This window comes from Pygocentrus nattereri, chromosome 3, assembly GCF_015220715.1.
Source record: "Pygocentrus nattereri isolate fPygNat1 chromosome 3, fPygNat1.pri, whole genome shotgun sequence".
Classification (NCBI taxonomy): domain Eukaryota; kingdom Metazoa; phylum Chordata; class Actinopteri; order Characiformes; family Serrasalmidae; genus Pygocentrus; species Pygocentrus nattereri.
Genome location: NC_051213.1, coordinates 20,694,578 through 20,718,877, shown reverse-complemented (window position 1 = coordinate 20,718,877; position 24,300 = coordinate 20,694,578). Strand labels below are relative to the sequence as shown.

At 40.1% G+C, this 24,300-nt stretch overlaps 1 protein-coding gene across 2 annotated transcripts in view; it reads left to right on the top strand.

Moving 5' to 3' along the window:
- LOC108428959 (matrix metalloproteinase-16-like) overlaps positions 1 to 24,300 on the top strand; it is a 65,898-nt gene that overhangs the window by 19,789 nt on the left and 21,809 nt on the right. For both annotated transcript variants that reach the window (XM_017700360.2, XM_017700361.2), the window contains 2 exons: positions 5,016 to 5,320; positions 21,031 to 21,192. In XM_017700360.2, coding sequence (XP_017555849.1) covers positions 5,016 to 5,320; positions 21,031 to 21,192 — 467 coding nt within the window. The remainder of the gene's footprint in view (positions 1 to 5,015; positions 5,321 to 21,030; positions 21,193 to 24,300) is intronic.

Below are 24,300 nucleotides of genomic sequence, written 5' to 3'. Positions count from 1 at the left end.
TGAAAAAAGCTACTTTTGCAGTCCCCCGTAGTGGAAATCGAAACAAAACAAACAAAAAAACAACAAATAATACAACTACATAAACTAAAAAAATTATGTTATAAAATATGCATGTTACGTTTAACGCCAATAATAGTCTGTGCCCCGCTCACTCCTACATGCATGCCTGTGTTTCTTTGTATGCTTGTTTAGATCTGTGTTATATGTGTGTGAGTGTCTGCACATGTGTGTGACCTTTACAGACCTTTATGGTCTGTATACCAATGTGTATATGTTTGTTAAGCTGGACAGTGCTCAGCTGCTGGGTGCTGGTAATTAGTTCAGTCTTCTCACAGTATGTAGTCTCAGCACCACCAGATCTCTGCCTAATTATCTGTCTCTGCCACACTTTTGTGGAACAGGAACACTTGCTTTTCATCTATTTACTGTAGCAGCACTGAAGATGAACCCCTAAACTTCTCTGTACCATTTTCAAGTGAACAGCAAGCACAGTTTACATCAGAAGAGTTTAACGAGAAATATTTTATTCTTATTGACACATATTTAGTCCAACTGAGGTGGCGTCAGAGGAATGTTTGGGCAGTTTGAGACCAGGAGAAATATTTAAAAGGGTGTGAAGCTGTTCGTTTATTTGTCAGCCAGTCTGGGCTTCAGTTTTTTCTTTTCTTTTTTTAGAAGAAATCCCAAGTGCTCGCTCCACTCCTTACAAGTTGAATGTCTCATCAAGAAGGAGGCAAATTAACTCCGTTCTCTTTTTCATTCACAAGATGAAATTCAGAAAACAACATCCTTACCTTTATTGTATCAGATAGTTCTGCTTCCAGCAGAGCTCAATACAGAGGCACTACAGCAAATGCCTGTGTAATGGAGTAAAGCTGGTTCACATGCTGTTACAGTGGAACACTAAGATAAGAGCAGGGCACTGTCAGCTGTGTATTTGTGTGTGTGACAGTCTTGCAGTGCCGTGCTGGAGGCAGGAGGGGACACATCTTCAGCAGGGGATCTTCCTACTCAACCTGTTTCAATGGCACCTCGTACTGACAGTAGAACTCTATCAAGTAGTCTTTCTGCACTCCTCTTCCTCCAGGCTTCTGCATGGAAAGCTCTGGCCAGCATAGTGGAGATCTGATTGCAGACACTGCTGCAAGACAGGCTTATGATTTTTGAGCACTGCATCTGAGAGGCAGTCAAGGCCAGATGTTGATCCAGCAGTTGATATATTATGACAGCCAGAGAGTCTCAGCTACTGTCATGTCTAGGAGGTAGACAGGGAACCTGGCAGAAGAAGGAAACCTTCTTTCTTACAATCAGTAAGAAAGATGACTTAATTCAGTTTTTCTCATCCTTGGTCATCTAGACCTACTGCCCTGCACATTATAGTATTTTTAACAAACTCTTACTGTGTTAAAGTGGGTGTGTTGAATCAGGGAAAGCGATAAAATGCAAATTACTTGGTGTCCTGGTCAAAGGACTTATGGTCTGTCCTTTGTTTACGATGACTACCATAGATTCAGGTGCACATAAAACTAATGGGATGATCCAAAGTGCCACACAGCATCTCAGAGAGACAGAAAGGACATGAGTGGAAGAGAGCGAGGAGAGAATTATATAGTAAGTGTAGATGGTGATATGAAATATTGATTCAAGTCAATATTCCAGAGCAGAGATGACCAGTAGGTGGTTTTAAAGTAGCTGAATTCTTTAGTAGTTGAGAGATGATTGTGGTTTGATCCATGTGAATGATAAAGCTTTGTAGTAGTACTGCAGACATTGACAACTGTCCTGGTGAGCTGTCCTGTGTCCAGACCCAGGGGAGCTCTAGCTTCCTAAGACATGCAGTGTATTCAGCTGCATTTGTAAACCTAAAGGGATATTACAATGTTCTGTTAAGATGCTTCGAACATAATATGAATTGTAAAAAGATCTCCTATAGGCTTCTCCAAGGCATGCAATATATCATTAAGTGTTAAATCTTATTTTATTAAATTCTCAAATAAATGCGGCCTAATATTATTACGTTTTAGTTTGATAGCTAGTAGAGGTCGTAAAGGTGGATGACTTCAAATATCTTGGGTCAACCATCCAGAGCAATGGACAGTGTAGAAAAGAGGTGAAGAAGAGGGTGCAGGCAGGATGGAGTGGGTGGAGACGGGTGTCAGGGCTGATGTGTGACAGAAGGATAGCAGCAAAAGTGAAAGGGAAGGTTTACAAGACAGTAGTGCGTCCTGCTATGATGTATGGTTTGGAGACTGTGGCTCTGTCTAAAAGACAGGAGGCTGAGCTGGAGGTGGCGGAGATGAAGATGCTGAGATTTTCATTGGGAGTGACAAGGATGGACAAGATTAGAAATGAGCAGATCAGAGGGACAGTGAAGGTGGAGCAGTTTGGAGATAAAGCCAGAGAGGCCAGGTTGAGATGGTTTGGACATGTGTTGAGGAGGAATAGTGGATATATTGGTCAAAGAATGTTGGAGATGGAGCTGCCGGGTAGAAGGAGAAGAGGTAGACCTCAGAGAAGGTTTATGGATGTAGTGAAGTTGGACATGGAGATGGTTGGTGTAAAAGTAGAGGAGGCAGTGGATAGGGCAAGATGGAGGCAGATGATCCGCTGTGGTGACCCCTAAAGGGAGCAGCTGAAAGAAGAAGAAGACATGTGTTCCTACACCAGAGAGGATGGAGGTTTCACAAGCTCAACTGCAGTGGAAAATGATTATAAATTAACACCTTACTACCTACATTAAAACAAGCACATCAGTAAAATAGTCTCAGGAGAGTTATAAGATTATGACTATTGTGTTTTTTATCAGTTCTAAGATGGAAATAATAGCACTTCTGATTCTCTATCAGCATTTTTCTTCTATCATTGTATGCCCCAAAGTTTTTCACTGCATATAACTTGGAAGCACCAAAAAAAGTATTTTTAAAACTGCAATAGAAAAGAAATTAAGGCACAATGTTGAAATATTCCTTTAACAACATTCACTTAAAAAGCCAACAGATTAAGCAGTTTTTTCTGGAGTAAAATTCTAAAAGAATGAATTGAAGATATTCTCCTTATTTCAGTCTTTTATTTTTCAAATGGAAGAGGTTTGAAAATTGCCCAGGCCGGCAGTGCTGGCTGAGCAGTGAGCTGTTGATAATCCTTAATTAGAAAATAAATTCCAGCCGCAGGAAGTTCTGCAGTTCTCTCAACACCTGCAGCACCTTCAGCAGCAGCAGCCTGAGACTACAGTAGCCTTTTTCTTCAAAGTTTCTCTCTCTCACGGTCTCTCTCTCTCTTTTTCACTTGCTTTTTTTCTCCCTCCATTTCTTTTTTGCTATGTTTCTTTCTCACTCTTTCACTCTAGGAATTGGAGTCTCATTAACTACTCAAAGCATGTGCAGTACATTTGTTTTATTGAAAGTTGTCTTGGGACATTTGATTGGTCTTTGTAATATTATTAATATATTAATATTAATATCAGTTTTCATTGACTAGAATATATATGCTACATGGTGGGATTAAACATGGTGAGCTGGGAAATACTGGAGGCACCATGGTGTGACCAAAATGGTGTAACTATGATATTCTGTAGATGTGCTATTGTTTTATCTGGGGCTGTCATCAGTAATTTGAGTAACCATGTAATTGTTCAGTTATTTTGACAATTACTTGAACATTCAGAGTTTTGGGGGAAAACAAGGTTAAAAATTGTTTTACAGTAACAAGCCATGCATAGCCTTTCAGAACCTTTGAAAAAAATAAACAAATAAAAATAAAATAACATAAAAATACCATTATGAGCACCTCCTTGTTTCTACACTTATTGTCCATTTTATCAGCTCCACTTACTATATAGGTTCACTTTGTAGTTCTACAGTTACAGAATGTAGTCCATCTGTTTCTCTGCATACTTTGTTAGCCCCCTTTTACCCTGTTCTTCAGTGGACAGGACCCCCATGGACCCTCACAGAGCAGGTACTGTTTGGGTGGTGGATCATTCTCAGCACTGCAGTACCGATATGGTGGTGGTGTGTTAGTGGGTGTTGCACTGGTCTGAGTGGATCACACACAGCAGTGCTGCTGGAGTTTTTAAACACCTCAGTATCACTGCTGGACTGAGAATAGTCCACCAATCAAAAATATCCAGCCAACAGCATCCTGTGGGCAGTGTCCTGTGACCACTGATGGAGGACTACAGGATGACCAACACAAACTGTGCAGCAGTAGATGAGCTATCATCTCTAACTTTACATCTATAAAGTGGACTGACAAGCGAGGAGTGTCTAATAGAGTGGACACAGTGTTTAAAAAATCCAGCAGCGGTGCTGTGTCTGATCCACTCACAAACCACACAAACACACTAACAAACCACCACCACGTCAGTGTTACTGCTGTACTAAGAATCATCCACCATCCAAATAGGAGCTGCTCTGTGAGGGTCCATGGGGGTCCTGACCACTGAAGAACAGGATAAAAGGTGGTTAGCAAAGGATCAGAGAAATAGATGGACTATAGTCGGTAACTGTAGAACTATAAAGTGAACCTATACAGTAAGTGGAGCTGATAAAATGGACAATGATCATTGAAACAAGGAGGTGGTCCTTGTATATCTTGTATATATATATATATATATATATATATATATATATATATATATACACACAAGATATACAAGGACCACCTCCTTGTTTCAATGATCATTGTCCATTTTATCAGCTATATATATATATATATATATATATATATATATATATATATATATATATATATATATATATATATATATAGGTCTGTCCAGAAGGCTTAGTTTCTTACTGTAATTGAGCCCAGTAGGAGAATTTAAAATATGCACTGCCATCATGCAACTTGCAAACTAATCATTGCTGTTTTTTTTTTGGTTGGGCATATGAGTTTAATCACATAATCATGACAGTCCTAGTCTTAGCAAATGATGGTGTTGGGGAATAATATGAGATGCATTTTTGTCCATTCAGTGTCTTCCGTATCCATCTCATCTCCTCTGTCTTTTCCAGCATAAAGAACGTCACACCCAAGGTGGGTGCAGAGGAGACCCACGATGCCATTCGCCGGGCGTTCGAGGTGTGGCAGAATGTGACACCGCTGCGTTTTGAGGCTGTTCCCTACAGCGAGCTGGAGCGGAATAAGAAAGATGTGGACATTACCATCATATTCGCCTCTGGATTCCATGGAGACAGCTCACCCTTCGATGGAGAGGGGGGCTTTCTGGCACATGCCTACTTCCCTGGGCCAGGCATCGGGGGAGACACGCACTTCGACTCAGACGAGCCCTGGACTCTGGGGAACCCCAATCATGATGGTAAGTGTAGCTGGTACATTGGACAGCTCCTGTGTGTGCTCTACTGCAAAATCTCACAACGAGCTTTATATAAATGTGGCAGTATCTAAAGACAGTGTTTCAGATGCTCCTATTGGCCTAGTGTGAAAGCACCCCAGGTAAAGCTGTGTGTTCATACACTGTGCAGAATGCTCATAAAAGTGATTATCTAATATCTCACATTTTACACAATTGAAAAAGCTGCCCTGGAGGCAAGCTGTATTAGGCTTCATCTTGTCAGTAGTAGTTGGTAAGGATGACCCATTTCAGACAGACTAAAGCCTACTGGAGCGAAGTGCTTCTGCAGCTACATCTCCATCCAGATATAGCAGCAATTGAATCTGACTGTGGCACAGCCTAAGGTTTATTACAGCACACATTAGAATGTTAACAAGTGCTTTGAATAAATAATGATTTCAGTGAACCACTGTTACTAACCTACAGTAAGTAAATCTGCTGTCCAATAAAGTAATTTAAAGCTGTGTGAAAGGCAGCGCTGGCTGGAGGCACAGGTTCTTATCACTATGGGTAAGGGGAAGCAGATTCAGTCCTATTGTAGGCCTTGATGTGACAGTAAAGATTTTCCCCGTGGGTTGCAGGAAGCACTTTATTGCGAGCCATCAGTGATAATGAGCTGGAGAGGCGTCCGTCAGAGTGCAGGTGATTCATCCATGCTTTCTCTCTCTATCCAATATTGATGGGGCTGATTTTGGAGATCCAGTTCACTGCATGCTGAAGACATGGAATTATGCATTAGATTGAATTATACATCCAATGAAAAGAAGAAAAGAGCATGCTGTCGAGTAGGGGTACATGCATACATATTTCATCTGAGACAGTGACCGAGGGTGTGTGGCTGTGACAGGGTGTGTGTGTGTGTGTCAGAATGTGTGTGCTGGGGTGTTTTTTTTCTCTGCATGGCATATGGAGATGTCTAAAGGACAAGAGGGAAGGAGCAGAGGAGCGGAATCTCGATGGCTTAGTGTTCTGACTCACCATGGCTTGCAGCTATAAGATTACAAACACACACACTCACACACAGATCTTCATGTTTGCACTCTGCAAGTAACAGAAATACTGCCCAGAATTGTGTATATGTGCATTTGAGAGCATGCCCTTAATGTGTACATTATTTCTATGTAAGAATACATCAACATAGTTTTGTCTTTGAGTTATTTTTGGCAGTATATGGTAGTACTTTCTTTATAATAAACCATGCATACATTCTTTAAATGTTATAATGCATTCATAAGGCTATAATTATTTACAGAAAGGCCATATGAATTGTTAACATAAAGAATTATAAATAGTGTTCATAAAACATGATGTTGCTTTATGACTAACAAACCCGGCTGCTCAAAAAATAAGGTAAGCTATGATTTATGTAGTGTTCGTAAGGCAAGGCAAGTTTATTTATATAGCACCTTTCATACACTACAGTCATTCAAAGTGTGTTACAAATAAGAAAATACAAAGATAATTCAAATGAAAATGTAAATTGTAGATGAATACAAAGAAAACATGATTAAAACATGATTATAAACAATATATTTAAAAAAGAACAAATAAACATTAAATTAAGAATCCAATTTAAAATGAAAATAGGACAATAAGGCACCTCTACAGGATAGATTATCAGTAAAGCTCAGCGTGTTTTAAACTGAGGAACTCGAATATGAACATTTTGTGTAAAAGTGTTTGTTTACATAACATTGTATGTAAAAGTGGTTGGTGTCAGGGCTTCACTGTTCCTACACCATTAAGTGATTTATAGACCAGTAAGAGTGCCTTATAGTCTATGCTGCAAAATACACTGTTAGAAATAACGATACCGTGCAGGTACATGATTCGTTCATCAAGGTACAAACAGTGTAAGTGTTCCCCTAAAAGGTGCAGCAGAGGTTTTAAGGTCAAATTGTGTACCTTTAATAAGTTTTTCCTAGTGGAAAAGTAGACATTTGTATCTTTTTATAAACTAATGTTTTAAAACAGGACAATAAAGTAAAAAGCCTGGAGACGAGACGGGGTATGTAGAGTCAGTACAATTTAGAAAATATAATTTCAGTGGATTATGGGACAGGTACTGAGATGTACAGTGTACAGATGTACAGTGACAAAAAGGGTACTGTGACAGTGTCGTACCTTTTTTCTGAGAGTGTATTAGCAGCCAGTGTAAGGTTTTAAGAATAAGAATGGTGTTGGTGTGTTCCTTTCTATTACTCATAGTGAGAGTTTAAATCATCTGAAGCTGTTTGTCTTTTTTGGAGTCCAGTTAGGAGACCAGTATAGTAATCAAACCTGCTAGAAATAAAGGTGTGGATGAGTTTCGCCAGGTCTGGTATAGTCAGAAAATCTCTAATATAAATCTCATTATATTGCCAGAACCAAGAAATTCAGTCCCAGCTTTCATAGTGCAGTATAACTAACAAATATGTCTACTCAAAAAAAATGTATGAATTCATGAATTGTACATTTCTGAAATGGAATAGTAGCTAATAGGTTTTAATCTCATTAACAGTCATTTTGATATATTGTACTTTGTCCTTATAAACATGCATTTTTATATTAAAGCCGCATCATTCCCAAACTAGCACTAAACTCGAAACCTTTTAGTTAAACTGTAAGCTACTATTGCATTCCAGTGAAGTATAATTCATAAGTTGTTGAAAGAATTTATGGCATGGCTGAGCTTGTAAATATGGGTAGAAAGGTTTGTTAGTCATAATGCACTATGCAAGGTGAAACACGGTTATTTGTTTCTGATATTATAACGTTAGGAACATTATAATAAAGTGTCTGTGACCTGCAGGATTGTGCTCTATCAAGTTTCTTCTCTATCTGAGCGCTCACATGACCAGTCTGAATCAATAACACTGGATGAGCTCAAGCAGCCCCTTTCAATTCCCTTTCAGATTTGTGTTAGTGTAGTTTACAGCTGTCATTTGTCTGCCCATAACCTGGACATGGTATCAATACTCCAAGGAGGATTACTTCATCCAGTGGTGCTTTTCTTTGCTTCTCTTTTTGTGCTCACTCTGTGCTTGTATGACTGGATGAAAAGCAACAGTGTACTCATAAATGAAGTTGTCAAAAAGAGTCCTCTACACAGTACCATCGAAGAACCATTTCTGGTTCCCTAAAGAACCTTTCACTGAATGGTTCTTTAGAGGACAGTGTTTCGAAATGAGATGCGAGAGTGTGAAGAACCTTTTTTAAGTGTAAAGAACCTCCACATAATGTAAAGCCTCTACATGAAAGTTTTACAAACCTTTTTTTAATTTTTTAAAAATTTCTTCAGACTTGCATATCTCTTTTTCATTGTTCTTTAGGGAACCAAAAGTTATTATTCTATGGCCCATGTCAAATAATGCTTAGTGAAATGAATGCTGAATGAATGCTGCTTACTAGTGCTCCTAGGTTTAGAGTATTAGCTACTTCTTAACCTGATTCAGTGGAAGTGGTTATTCAATTATATTGCACAAAAAACTCAGTCAGGTTTACTTTAAAGACTGCTAGTGTTGTACATGTTTGTATTCTCAGGCCTTCTGTATTTCAAAAAAGATCTGATACATCATTCCACTTTTATTCAATTACTGCCACTCCATTCCAATAAATGTCTTCACTCTTCACACCTCTTCTAGCCATCTTTCCTTTCTTTTATCATTCACTCCTCTCCAAACATCCCCACCATTTGTGAGGGCATCACTCTCTCTGTGTTCCACTCTTTACATATCCATCACTCCCTGTCCTCCAGCTATAGCCTTTCAGCCTTTAGTCACAGTACATCAGAGCAGCAGGCAGCACTGTTACTCTGCCTCTCACTCACACTGTCCATCTCTGACTCATAATCTCTCTCTCTCTCTCTCTCTCTCTCTCTCTCTCTATGGAGAGCAGGAGGAATCAGGAAGAGAGAGAACAGCTGGTGATCTCTCTCTCTCTTTCTCTCTAACTCTCTCTATCTCTCTCTCTCTCTCTCTCTCTCTCTCTCTCTGTCTCTCTCTTCTCCCTTGCTGCTACATCCGATCATTTACCTTCTTTGTGCCATGTTATTTTTCACACACACACACACACGCACACACACATACACACACACTCTCTCTCTCTCTCTCTCTCTCTCTCTCTCTCTCTCTTTCTCTATCAAATCAAATTCCCAGCTGGACTGTTGCTAGGGAAGGCTGTTGGTGAGCTTGTTTTGGTTGTTTAGTTGAGAGGGAGGGATTACAGTCTCCTCCTCTAGTACATGGGCTAGCATTGCCACTTCTGTTTGCCCTCACTATCAGTCCACTCTGTCTCACCTCTGTCCAGCCTGCCATTCTCAGTCCTCTCCGCCTCTCTGTTTCTCTCTGTCCCCATCTGTGCCTCTCTATTCCCTCTGTCTTGCTCTGTCTAGTCTGCCTCTCTCTCTTTGTCCACTCTACCTCTCTCTGGCCACTCTGCCTCTGTCTCTGTCCCCTCTCTCTCTGTCACCTCTGCCTGCTCTCTGTGTCCTTTCTGTCTCTCTCTGTCCCCTCTGTCTTCCTCTGCCCCTCCATCTGCCCATCCATCCATCTGGATCCATCTGCTCATCCATCCATCCATCCATATCCTCCACTCATTAGCCCTCTCCAAGCCCACTGATGCTTTTCTTCTCTCTTATTCTCTTATTTCTTCAATCCCACTATCTTAAGGACACATGCTTTTCTCTGTCACACTCTCTATTCTACTCCACCTTTCATACAAAGCATGCATAACATGTACATACACACTTACTATACATACTCTGCCAGAAGGCATGTGAAACAGAAAGACTGGAGCTGGTCTGTGCTGAAAATAGGTCAGGACAGTGATGTATAAAACACTAAATGGCAGTTATCCTGTGAGGACAAGGAAGAGTGGGTCACAGCTAATAAGATCATTTGTCTGGGCCATGAGAACATAGCACACATATCTCACACAGTGCTTTTATTCCAGTGTCCTTCTCTTTCTGTCTCTCTCACTCTCTCTTTCCTCCCTACCCATGCCTCTACATCACTCTATTCCTCTTTTCACACTCTTTCGTTTTCCCCTAGTGTCTGTGCACTATAATGTCTGCTCTGTCAAAACCTCCCTTAGGAGGATAGGAGCAGACAGAAAGAACAGTGCTAGCTCGCAGGGCTGTGTGTGTGTCTGTGTGTGTGTGTTTGGGCCCTGGGCTACAGCAGAGAGATCCATCTTCCCCTCCCAAAGCTGAATCACTGATGCTTCTACAGCTGAAAGAGAGAGACAAAGCTAGAGACAGACAGAGAGAGAAGCAGAATGACTTCAGAGGAACAGTTCGGCCTTCCCAGGGACAGCCCAGCTCATGAATACTCTGAGGGGTTTAGCAATAATATATTTACACTAAGTAACATAGATTTATAGTGTATTTTTATATATTAATTTATTAATAGTATACAATTGTGTCTAACATGGGCTGATGTCTTCCATTTTAGCAGTTAGAACGATGTCTAACATTGGCTTATGCCTAGTCTTAATAATAGTTGTAGTGAATGAACTGAGAAACACAGAAAGAATGCCATTGGGTCTTGAACAAACATGTATGTAATGCAGCAGACCTGTGAAGTATGCTTGCTGTTTATAGCACTGCTGATATGGTGGCAGTGTGGCACCATGCTACCAGATTACACTCCAAATCCAGATAAGGAGGAATAGTTCTGTTTTCAGACAAAATGCCCCAAGACTGACATATAAGGCCCTGAATTCAGCAAGTTTTCCTACTCTTAAAGATGGTAGTGATAGGTCTGCTCTCTATGGAGAGAGTGTATGTGAACCTACACTCATACAGGAAATGAAAATTCTGGGGTGATGTGTTCTCTCTCTCACCCAAACAGACATGGGGTTTAGGATAACAATGCAGAAGAAGCAAAAATGTAAAGAATGTGTCTGTGCGCTGTGGCCCACTAAAACCTGATGGAAATAAAAGTTCAAAGTAACCAACTCTGCTGTTTTGAATTGGTTCAAATGGTAGCACATTAAGGCCTAGTGTCACAGTTGCAATTTGTTTGGCAATTTTTACATAAATGGAAACGTTAACTGGAGTCTCATTTTAAACTGTCGTCTCCATCACATATGGCTTACATTTACACTGTGCAGACCTGGAGATTTTAGTCATTTGGCCTCTCTTGCTTTGTCCAGTCCAGCGTTGTGTTAGCTCAGCCTTGCTCCTGGACCGCAGACAGGATGTGTGGAGTGGGTCCGGCTGCTTGAAGGAGCATATGGTGTCCTTGTGGTGTGAACCCAGTCCCCTTCGAGGAGGGTGATTGGCGGGATGCGTGTGCCTGATAAGATGCAACTCTCCTTTAACTGCAGGAGCAGAAAGTCTTATTTATTCACTGGCTGCATGGGCCTGATAGCTATCAGCATGCTGTCTGCACGAGAGCAAGAGAAAGTGGGAGAAAGAGAGAGAAAGAGAGCGAGAGCCTGAAGCTGGTTTCTATTAAAACCCTGTGATGAAGGCAGTGGGGAGTGGGCGATAGAACTGTGTTGACAGCAGGTGACAAAATTGTTTTGGTAAATGCAAGAAGCCATAATTCAAAAGAATACTGTGTTATGTGGAAGTGTTACATTGACTAATATTAGATTATATTAGTTTGGCAAGTGTATGACATGCTTACATAGAGTAAGATTTAGCCTTTCAATAATGGTACAAAGATTAACAAGCTTGACATGGATATGAATGCAATACGAGCTTGTCCTTGGATGCTTTTGCTCCTTTTTTTACTCCTTCTACTGCATTTTTCACTTCTGTTTATGAGAACATGTGTACATGTGTTTTGCACTTTTGTGTGTGAGGAGCATGAATTCTGAATGTTTCAGTGTGTACATTTGCATACATATGTTTACACATGTTCACAAGCCTTGAAATTTCAGCTTGTGATTGATTGCCGTATAAGTAGTTGCAAGTAACAAGTTAAATGTCTTTTTGTTTATTGTATGCATGTGTTTTTATGTGTTAATAGGCCTTGAAATTAGAGCCATATTTAAAATTACTACCAAATACAATGAAAATATGAAATATTTTGAAATATATTTTACTCAACATGCACTAAATCCAGTTAAATTGACTAGCTATGCTCTTTTTTTTAAACATGCAGTTGCTTGGTGGACTGACAATCAAATCCAAGATATGCTCAGAAAAGTATATATCATAATGTCAATAAATATCTTCAAATTATCCAGTCCTTATTTACTAATGGGTAATGCATTTATCAATCCAACTGATGAAAATTCACATTTTGTTTGTTGTGATATAAATACATTATTGAGAAAGCTAGCATCTATAAAAATAATTGCGATCAGCTCAAATAATTGTGATCAGGTGATTATGTAATAAGGGTGACAGGTTTGAATGCTGAATTATCGTAAATGTGTGCACATGATGTGTGTTTATGCATCTTTCTGTATGAGGAGTGTGAATGCTGTGTCACTAGCGGTTGTGGAAAAAGGTGTCTGGAGCCAGTGTAGTATTTGCTGCGTTTCCTTTGCTGTGTAAGGAGAAAGTGTCCTGCTGTCACCCACCAGGCAGACACTCAAAATAGCTGCTTACCCACTGGCTGGTACGTTAGCACTCCATGTGGGGAGCAGCAGCCTTTTCCGCCTGCGCAGCCAGTCCTCGCCAAGCTCACTGGAGGCCAGGCCGGCTTGACCTGCATGTATATGGTCAAACGGCAGCCTTAATCTCCGCTGACCTTCAGCATTTCCACCTTATATCAAAGTGAAGCGCATACTGCAGGAAAACACAGCCAGAAGAAACATTTAAGCTTTGCTTTGGTCTATTAACAGTGCAGGATTGCCAGTGGATATTTCAGGGCTAGCTGGGGCGGGTGTTGGGGGTGAGGCTCTGTTTGGATTGTTCAAAAAATGAGAGGTGAGTGAGTCTGAGTCTAGCGCTGAGGGAGGTTTGCAGGTGTGTTCTGCTCACTCAGTATAACAGCAGAAGAACGTCAGAGCCAAAGTCAAGAACATATGAATGGGTTTACCAAGCATTTAAAGAAGTTTAATCCATTATTAGCAAAATTCCTCCCCAATTTTATGTGTGACTACATCAGTTCCTTAAGCGAATATACAATTTTTTTTTTTTTACAAGAATTGCAATTAACAAATTCTTCATGACCCTAATATCCTTAGTAAGATTTTTCTTTGGAGATTATTTTTAATCCAGGTTTTGGACTAGAGATGAAGAGTGGGATTGGTGGAGAAATAGAGAGAGAGACTGACAGATAGATGGAGGGATGGAGAGGCAGCTGGCATATCCACAATAGCCAGTCTGTCCATAGTCATTGGCTCGTTTATTCACACCCAAGAACGGCCCTGAGAACCTGATCTATTCTGGCATTAGCAATGGGTAACGAAAGAACGCCAGGAATCTGAGCACTCAGCTCTCTCTCTCTCTCTCTCTCTCTCTCTCTCTCTCTCTCTCTCTCTCTTTCTCTCTCCTTCCATCTCAGACTCAATTACTGAGACAGCCTTAGCCATGGAAAAACAAAACCCCACTTGTTTCTGACTCACCTAGCCTCAATATTTTCAGGACCATGCCTGCTGAAACAAAGAATAATTATTTGTCAGGTTTGCAAAGTGTTTCATAATCTGCTGTGTGAAAGGGCTCTGCCTTGCTCTGCGCTTGAGATCAAGTGTTCCATTTGAGTTGCACAGTGCAGCTTTCTTTTATAGGAGAGTTCCTAACACAGGGCTGTACTTGCTGTGGTGGAGAGCAAACAGCATCATAAGATTCTTGAGACTACAATTAGCAGCAGTTTGTAGGGCATGTGGAGGCCTATGAGGACATGTGACTATGTGGTGCCACGTCAGGAGCCAGGGGATTCAAACCAGAGAACAGTGGGCACATTTAACTCTTCTGGGAGCAGACATTACCCCTGAGAGTGCAGCTTGTAAACAACAAGCGGGCAAACAGACACACATCACAGAACTACAGACACACACCACTCACAGGCATAGTCATAGCACACTAGGACAGGGTAAACCAAGGTTGCTGTTTCTCTGTGGGTGTGTGCATGTTTATATGAGTGTTTTAAGGCTGTGGCTGCACTGACTGAACTGTTTCTTTCATGATGCTGATTCCGATATCAGAACTACAAGTGCATATGTGCATATCATATGTAATATGCATTAGTCACAGTAAGGAGGCTCCCTAGTGTATTAGCTCCAATATTATGAGTTTGAGTGTAATCGAATAGTTGAATGATAGTTGAATTAGCATGATTCATTTATCCAATTTGGAAACCTGTTAGCTGATGTAACAGAATTAGAATATATATAAATGAGTATATATGTGTGTATATATATATATATATATATATATATATATATATATATATATATATATACACTAATTTTTTTGAGATTTTCCTTGTATTGTTTGGACAATTCATTCATTTGTGAAATTTCTCTGTACATATGTGTTGTCCAGTTCCTATTCGCACTATACTGGTTAACTGCCCACACCAGAAAATTAGCCTGTGGATAAAAACAGCTCATATTCACAGTGGTACTGTCAGTCATATTGTTAGAAGGCCAACAATTGCTTCCCTGTGTTGTCATTAAACCCTACTGTCCCACATGGAGAGCGAGTAACTTAAACATTTGGATAAACGGCCAATAATAAAACACACACATACACCACTCAAAAACAACTTGCCTGGAAGAATGTTTAAAGTGTAATGACTGTTCTCACTCTCAGTGTTAAAGCTGTAATGTCTCACTTTAGTGTATAAAGCAGTAATTGTCACAGCATATCTGTTTCGTCTCTTTAGTAATTGACTATATGTAGCCTTGCTATTTGTGTGAAGGAGAGGTTAGATTTCTGTTTACACAGCAAAACAAAGTCTGTACTTGCTGCACATCAGAGCACACTATTTTAATAATAATTAAGCACTTCTTATATTGTCATGAGGATATTCAGCAGCTTTATCAAACATTGCATTTATGCCCATACTGTGCAGGTCAGTATCAATGCAGTTTATTGGATCAGTGCATCACAGTTTAGGCTGAACACTATAGATAAAGTATCATATTATGATTCTTTTGATACAAATTGCAATAGATAACCTTATCAAAATACTTATAGAACACATATCATTAAGATGGTCTGTCACTGGTCAGGATGCTCGACGCATACAATAAACAGTGTGTTATTGGTTAGAGGGAGTATTTACATATTGCAGCCCAATGCTGTATGGCCAGTGTTGGAATAATTACTTACAAAGACTTTGTATATTCCTTTTTTCTTAGTTCTATTGCACAGAATGTTAAATGTGCATCCTCTGTCTGTGTCTCTCTATCTCTTTCACTCTCACTCAGCCCCTCATATCCTCTGTCCGCCAGAGTGGTGGAGAGAACAAATAAAACAATGTTCTCCTCAGAAGAGACAAAGGCTGATTGCTTTGAGGTTCTGCAGAGAGAGCATGTAAGGCTAGGGGCATTGTTCTTGAAATACTGTTCCTCTGAAAGACTGCTAATTTACTGAGTGTCCTGCAGTCACAGGCCACCATTGCTAAGAAGAGCTATTGCTGCAATAGAGGATCTCTGTGGAGGGTCTTGTATCCATTACAGGAACAGAGGTAGCATCCTAAGGCTGAGGGTCAACAGAGGCCTGTCCCCAAGGTTTGGGTATTGTTTAATGCAATGGATTGGCCAAAATTCTATTTTATATAGATTTTTCCTTACCTCAAATGTGGTTGACTGGATAAGACATGTTTGGTGTCCAACGTTAGCTTCTTTAGGTTTAGGTTTGATCAATAAGGCTAATACAGCTAAAAAAAACAATTTGAGATTATTTAGCAATTTGAAGAGGAAATTCGAGACTACTTCACTTTTTTGTGCAAAAGTAAGAAAGCAGGCATTTGACAGCAAACGTGTATTAGCTGATTGACTACATGTAAAATCAGGTTAAAATCATGTAAATTTGATTTTTAGTAGAACTTGAACTTCAAGGACACTGGGGCTGCATGAACATGCAGGTCTTGCTATCTCCTTGCAGGCTCTCGTGTTTTGATGCACTGAATTTGTGGGGGTCATATATGAGATATATGATCCAAACTCCACCCTGGAGCATGCTGACTTATATGTGTGTAGGAGAGAGATTAAGAAGAGGAGAAAGAGAATAAAAATGCAGGACAGTGTGTCCACTGTCTTTACACCTCATTTGTAACAAACTGACCATTCTTAATGAGTCTAGTGTCCAGTGGCTGAGTAAGAAACAGTGCAGGATCCTGCATTTCAGAAAGAAGAGATACAGTAAAAGCTTCTTTGTGCAACTCACAGACTTTGTAGCGGGAAAAACATGGTATAACTAGACTATATGGCAGAAGTATGTGGACATCTGACCATCACCCGTATATGAGCTTGTTTTACAGGCCATTTCAAAACCATGGACATAAGAATGGAGTCGATCACCTCTTTGGAGTAATAGCCTTCACTCCTCTGGGAAGACTTTCCACAAGATTTTGGAGTGTGTGTGTGGGAATTTTTGCCCATTCAGTCAAAAGAACATTTGTGAGGTCAGACACTGTTATTGGACAAGGCGACCTGGCTCACAATCAACGTTACAGTTCATCCCAAAGATGTGGGGTTGAGGTCAGGGCTCTGTGCAGGCCACTCATTCGTACTAAACTTGACAAGTCATGTCTTTATGGAGCTCACTTTGTGTACAGGGGCAAAGTCATCCTGGAACAGGAAAACGTTGGAAGGGATGTAATTGTGTAAAATTTTTTTTGTGCTGTAACATTAACATTACCCTTCACGAGAACTGGAGCCTATAGACTGTCCCAGACCATTATCTCTCCTCCACCAAATTTTACTGTTAGCAATATCCAACTAGGTCATGTTTTCCTGCCTAACCCAGATTCGTCCATCACACTTTCAGATAGTGAAGTGTGATTAATCACTCCAGAGAACATATTTCCACTGCTTCAGAGTCCAGTGAAAATGTGCTTTACACTTCTCTGGCCGTTGCTTGGCATTGTGCATAGTGATATTAGGCTTGTCTGCAACTGCTCAGCCTTGGAAACCCATTTTATGAAGTTCTTGTGCTGATGTTGCTGCCAGAGGCACGTTCCGTAGTTGAGTGATGTAACAGAGGATATGCTCATACATGCTTCAGCACTCTATGGCCCTGTTGTGTGAATTTGCATGGTCTATGGCTTCGTGGCTGAGCTGCTGTTGCTCCCAGACACAGTTCACCATAATAGCACATGTAGTTGATTGGGGCATATCTCATGGGGCAGAAATTGAATTAAATTTCAAGAATATTCATGTGGAAAACATGGAATCCTATGACAGTGCCAAGTTTAAAGGCACTGAGCTCTTCTGTTTGACACATTCTCCTGCCAATGTTTGTCTATGGAGATGACATGGAAATGTGCTTGATTTTATATACCTGTTAGAAATGAGTGTGACAGAAACATCTGAAATCAATAATCAGGAGGGTGTCCACAAACTTTTGACCAAATAGTGTACATGCAGAACTTTGTTTTCAGTGTCAGGCAGATATTGTAATTTTCCATTGTCTGGTTTGGTGAGAGAGAGAGAGAGAGAGAGAGAGAGAGAGAGAGAGAGAGAGAGAGAGAGAGCTAAAAACAGAAACTAAAACAGGCTGACAGCATATAAAGATTGAAAGATTGTTTACACAAATATACTATAATTTACTAATTACTAACCTACAAAATTATTAAATTATGTAGGCTACAGGGCGTGCTACAACATCCTATAGAGAACGGTTGGTCTTCCAAGGCAATGAATTCCATTAATTTAGTTTGTATGTTTGCACTGTTGTTTGTAAATTTTTCTGATCATCTTAGAAACTGAGATTATAGATGATGTTGATGTCCCAGCAGAGACTTTTCTTTGTGCTTCTGTTTTTCTGTATTCCTTTTCAAGTAGGATGTCACAATGGTGTAAAACCTGTAGTGGAGAAGGTCTTGGGCGTTGTGTCCTTACTGACACTTAAGTTTTTAATCACTCTTTCTTATTTTCTTTAAAATTAAAATGAATAATTAATACAATTAAAATTAAAAAGTAATCCAAATTATTTGTAACATCTTGTATTTTTACACGTTAGGTCTGTTTAATCTTTGGTTTTTGGTCAAAAGGTTTGGCTGTATTTCTCTTTTGTAGTTGGAATTTTGGTGCTTTGCTAATAATGAGGAAACATACAGTTAGGCCCTTGTGTTGAGTGCTGGAGCCTATCCCAGCGGTCATTGGGCGGAAGGCAGGATACTCCCTGGACAGGTCGCCAGTCCATCACAGGGCAGACTCATATTGTTGTGTTTTCCTAATTTGTTTTATTTATTTACTTTTTAATTTATTCCCCCTATAAACTGCCTTTCCTTCAAGGCAACTTATTTGTTCAAAGTAGATGGAGGAGGTGATAGTCTTCAGCTCTTTCTATCTTTGTGTTTCCCTCCTTCTCGTTGGCTTTTTGTCTTTTATTTGGTGAGGATTAGCCTCTTAGCTTCTTGCTAATTAAACAGTGCCTGGAAATGGCCATTTTGTTGTTATGATCCAAAAGGCCACACCACCACATGGCCCTTACATAAGGCCATGCTGCACTGGGGCCAGATGCTGGGCAGCTGAGGAAAAGCCTACTGCAGGCTCCCTCATCTCAACTCAATATGACACCCTTCATCAGAGGAGCTGCAGGAGAGAGAGAGAGAGAGAGAGAGAGAGAGAGAGAGAGAGAGATGTGAAGCTCTTTCTCTCTCTCTGTATTTATGTTTCCTCTCAAGCCATGTCAGGGGAGTAGACTCAAGCAGACATCTCAAACAAAGTTTGCATAGCAATATGCCCCAATTTCTCCCAAGCCACAAGTGATTCTTATATCATTAAAGCTTCTCTCTCTCTCATGCTGTCTTATTTCACCCAAGATGTTTCCATGTGTTCTTCCCTGAAGACCACACACAAATTTTTAAACATTTGCAGGACATATGGTAATAGCACCTTTAGTGTGTCTTTTAAAATATAATGCTTTTAGATGTAATAGCCCAGTGGAGTCATTTAGTACAAAACCAAAGGGCGTGTTCCTTTTGCATGAGTTATAGCAGCCTTTAGCATCGATGCAGACGTACGCTGCCTGCCACTCTTCAGCTTCACGTCCTGTGTGTGTTGAAATAGAACAAATTGGTGTGGAATGCTTGGCACATCACCTGACCAACCTCCCTAAAAAGTCTGCTGGGCCGAGGAAGGCTGTTTAAATCAAATTAGGGCTGAAGGAATAAGCTGGGCTGCCTTTATTCCTGTCTTACCCTGTCAAAGACGCTGGCAAGAAAGAGAGACAGAAGCTGAGAGCAGGAGATGGGAAAAGGAAAAGGATAAAGATGTAGAGAGATTTAAGAGGTTAAGGTAAAACATGCACTGGTAGTAGGGCTCTCATGACCCACTTACCTGTATTGTTTGCCACTTAGTGTTTATATGCAAAGACATTTGAATTAAATAATTTCTTACTTCTAAATCATTTAGAAGAAGTTATTAATTTTTCTTGAGATATTTTGGAGGAGATAATTCACTTGCATATGGAATAGCAAAGTTAAAGGAAAATAAGGAAATAATAATTACATTTGTATAAACAATTAAATAATTTAAAGATATAAAAAATGGGACTATCAATCATGTAAGATACAAAGATTAGATAAATCTTAAGTACATTTTAAATACAAAGTACTTAAACAATGAAGTTCTCAGAACAATGTACTGGCGATCCCAGAGTCCAGGCCTAAACATCACTGAATGTGTTAGGGAATATATGAATTATGAGAAGTAGAAAATGCAACCAACTTCTAATACTGAGCTTTGGAGTTTTGGAGGAACCTCTGAAATTTTTTTTTTTTTTTTTTTTTTTAAACTAAAGGCTAGTCCTGTAATAAAGACAAAGGGTGGACACACTAAATGCTGAAAATTTCATTATATGTGATTTAGGTCATAAGTAACCATATGTCTTCTGCCTTTTTCCTGACACTGAAAAAGGAATACTTTCTTAATGGCTGTTTTGAATGGATCCTTAAATAAATGAAAGGTGGTCTCTGACTTTTGCATAGTATATATTCACTGCAATAATCAGACATCCTTAATCAATAGGTAAGTAGTGACGGAGATAGAGAAAAATAAACAGAGTTGAAGCTCATAGTGAAGTGAGAGGGTGACAAAGGAGATGAAAGAGAGAGAAGAAGAAGAAGATTGGAGGGTTGATCAGTGCTGTGGAGCTGGTGATGTGGCTGTATGCATCTGTGCCTGCACTCTGCGGTCCTTGGTTAGTGTCACACAGTGCTAGTTGGAGCCTGGGGCCTGGCTCACAGCCAGCAAGGCTTTTTTAGGCTTGAAGTTTACCCCAGCGTAAAATCACAGTCTTAGCAGGATCATTACAGTGCTGGAAGGGCAGGGTTTTCCATGCGCTCAGAGAGAGTGAAGACACTCGGCAGCGTTTTTGATGTGTGGGTGTGTTTAGGGACAGTGCTCAATAATGTAATGGTTCCCATCAGTAGCTGTGGTTTCACTGGGTTTCCTTTTCTGGAGCAGAATCAGAGGTGGATTACAATTATATGCACACACAAACACACACTCACATTGTATCCTTATGCTACTGAGATTTCATGTGGCGTGCCATTCCCATGCTCTTTGGCTAGGTCAGGGGGCTGATATTCATGTGTGTGTATTTCTCTCTGCAGGGAATGACCTGTTCTTGGTGGCCGTGCATGAGCTGGGCCATGCGTTAGGCCTGGAGCACTCCAATGACCCCACAGCCATAATGGCCCCCTTCTACCAGTACATGGACACAGAGAACTTCAAACTGCCTCATGACGACTTGCAGGGTATACAGAAGATTTACGGTAAGAACAGCTGCTGCAGCTGCACGTTTGACAACGTGGCCTATCTGCTAACCTCATTAGCTAACCTCATTTTGCACTAATGCAGAATACAAGCTAACTGAAAGGGGGCTTGTGGAGTTGATACTGAGATTAAAAAATATCCTATTACAAGTAAATACAAAAAATGAATCTTAACCCTAAGAAACTAGAGTTATTATAATTAAGTGTACTTTGCATTCAGTTTGCTTTGATGTGTTTGTATCAGTGGGTTTGAATTTGTGCTGTGTTTTTATGTGAACATGGCAGACATGTAAAACATGGTTGGCAACACTACTGTTGCTCAATGTTCAGAAGGCTACATGACACCTACATAGAGATGAAACGGTTTCGCGGTAAACTACAGTAAAATGAATGACAGTTAGTAATACCGTTTGAACTTTAAGGTATCGTTAAAACCGCGGTGTGAAAAACTCGCTGTACCGAGTCAAACAAAGGCAGAATCGTTCTCTCAGATGCAGCTCTGTGTGTATGTGTAGAGGGGGAGGGAGAGAAGGGAGAACATGGTGGAATGTAGTGACAGAGATGCGGAGATATTTCAGCCCTCTAAGAAGACCAAGTCTGATGTTTGGTCATATTTTTGGTTTTATAAGAATGCAGAAGGAAAGTTAATTGAAGATGACCACCCTGTCTGCAGAACATGCCGAAAGAAAATATCGACAAAAGTGGGCAACACATCAAACCTTACGAGTCATCTTCGCGACCACCACCCGCTACTTTTTAGAGAATGCAAGGGAAGTTAACTTTACCTTAGAAGTCTGTGGGGACTTCGAATTAAAAGAAATGTCATGGGTTGTGTGGTTTAATATATGGCTCGTTAATAATATGTAAAGAAGCTTTTAGCGTCAAACACATCGGCGAATCAACTGTGAATCCAAACTAAAGCTTTTAACACATATTTCTGTGGAACAGTGTCTCCAAAAGGAGCTCTGAGTTAACAGTCAAACCAGCTCTGGAACGAGACGCTGCGAAAGTTAAATCTGCACAGCGCCCCTTTCTCGTCTCGCCTGCAGCGTTTACTTTCTGAGAAGCGAATAATACTGTCTCAAATCAATCAATGCCCCCTACATAGTGCACTACTTTTCAAAGAAACACAATCATCATTGACAAGCAGTTGAGTTTTAAATAGGGAATTTGTAATCTGTTGTTCGTGATGATCATAGATGACTTAGTCGAACATTTCATGCCCTCTTTGGGTGAAGGATTTGCTATTTCATGATCCACGAAGTGCACTACATAGGGAAGACAGTGTGTTTTGAGACGGAACCTCGCGCGAGTAAACGCTGTGTGCTGCTTTTAGGAAAGAGTTTCAGAGATTAAACTTTGTTTCTGCCACAGCTCAGATGCATGTTGATTTAAAGTTATGTTTTAGTTTTAAAATGCTTTTAGAGAAGCAGCTCCACTGGTGAAGGCACACTGTGTGAGTTCTACACGGTCTGCTGCTCACAGCACGGTCACGTGCTTCCTCTGATTTGGCTGTTTTTCCTGGTGTAATATATTGATTTTACTTTTCAAGACATTTGAACAATATCGCGATAATACCGATAATCGTGATAATTTTGGTCATGATAATCCTGATATGAAATTTTAATATCGTTTCACCTTTACACCTACATATGCTTTTAATGATAACTAACATAAACCTTTGAAAGGGGATAGCATTAATATCATGACAAATAGATATATACAACACATCTTGCCCCATCAGGCTAGTTGAACAAAAGGCAGTTATGTTTCTCACCTAACTTCACCTGTTAACATCAGAGTTGACAAAAGCAGCCTTTGTGACAGATAATGCATATTAGAATAAACCTTAAATGTCATGAAAGATATGATGTAAAGCCTTTGTAATGGGAACATACGAGGGTTAAATGAAAATAGAATGATAGATAGGCCTTACTGCATGCACTGGGGCTGTTTTGTACTAATATTTTTATTTTTAAAGCTGGAATGAGTAACAGACTTTGTCTTATGTAAATTATATTCATTACTTGTTTTTCTAGCCATGACTCACATACTTACAAATGACAAAGGAACCCATGGTCAGCACAACAATCCAAAAGACACTGTTAATTTTTTCATTAATAAAACTTTATCAGGGCAAAGCATCAATGTTTCCTCCCCTCCCCTGCCCTCATCCCCTGCTTTTCTTTCTCATCTACCACTCCACCCATCCTCTTTCTCACTCTGAGGCCAGGTCAGGGCAGGGCTCCTTGGGCAGATGTTCACATCCTCAGACCTGCCCCTCACTCCTCTCTCTTTGTTCTTCCTCTCCCACTTCCTTCCCTGTGTTTCTTCTGTGGAGAGCGTCACAACTCATTCAGACAGGATGAGGTCTGACACAGGAGAGCAGGGTGAGAGAGAATGCCTGCAAACCCTGAAACATTTCAAACCATGTTGACAGAGAAGTAGTGCTGGGCGATGTTTCACCCTACAACAAAATACTGGTACTGTTATTAAACAATAATACTGATTTGTTTACGGTATTGATGGATAAACAGAAGTTGGTACGAGGGTGTATCCCAATGACTGCTGGGATAGGCTCTGGCACCCCACCGCGACCCTGAGGGAGAAGCGGCTTAGAAAATGAATGAATGAATGGTACGACTTTACTGTAGGGAGGCATTCATAAGGCTTAAGCCTTTTAAGACAACTGACATGAACTTATCTGAACATGTATAAAACTTATTCCAACAAGTATCAGTTATCATGATCAGTTATCACTTTTTTATGCATTTTTTAATGAAATTTTACCCCAGAAAGTGTTAGAATGACTGATACTCATTGGAATGAGCCCTACATGTACATGTAGACCTGTGCCATTTGATTGTTGCTGTAGAACATATAAAACAACCTAAGAATACTTTTACAACTAAATAAACAGTTTGTTATATAGAAATCCGATTTCTGTCTGGTTAACGTTTACTATACTGTTTAAGGTCCCCTGCAATGGTTCGAAAAACATTATTTTAACATAAAGTACCAGCACAGAGGAAACATGACTTGATTAACTTCTTATTGTAGACTTAAATGTGTTCTAATACCAATACAGCTCTAATACAGTGTTGCATA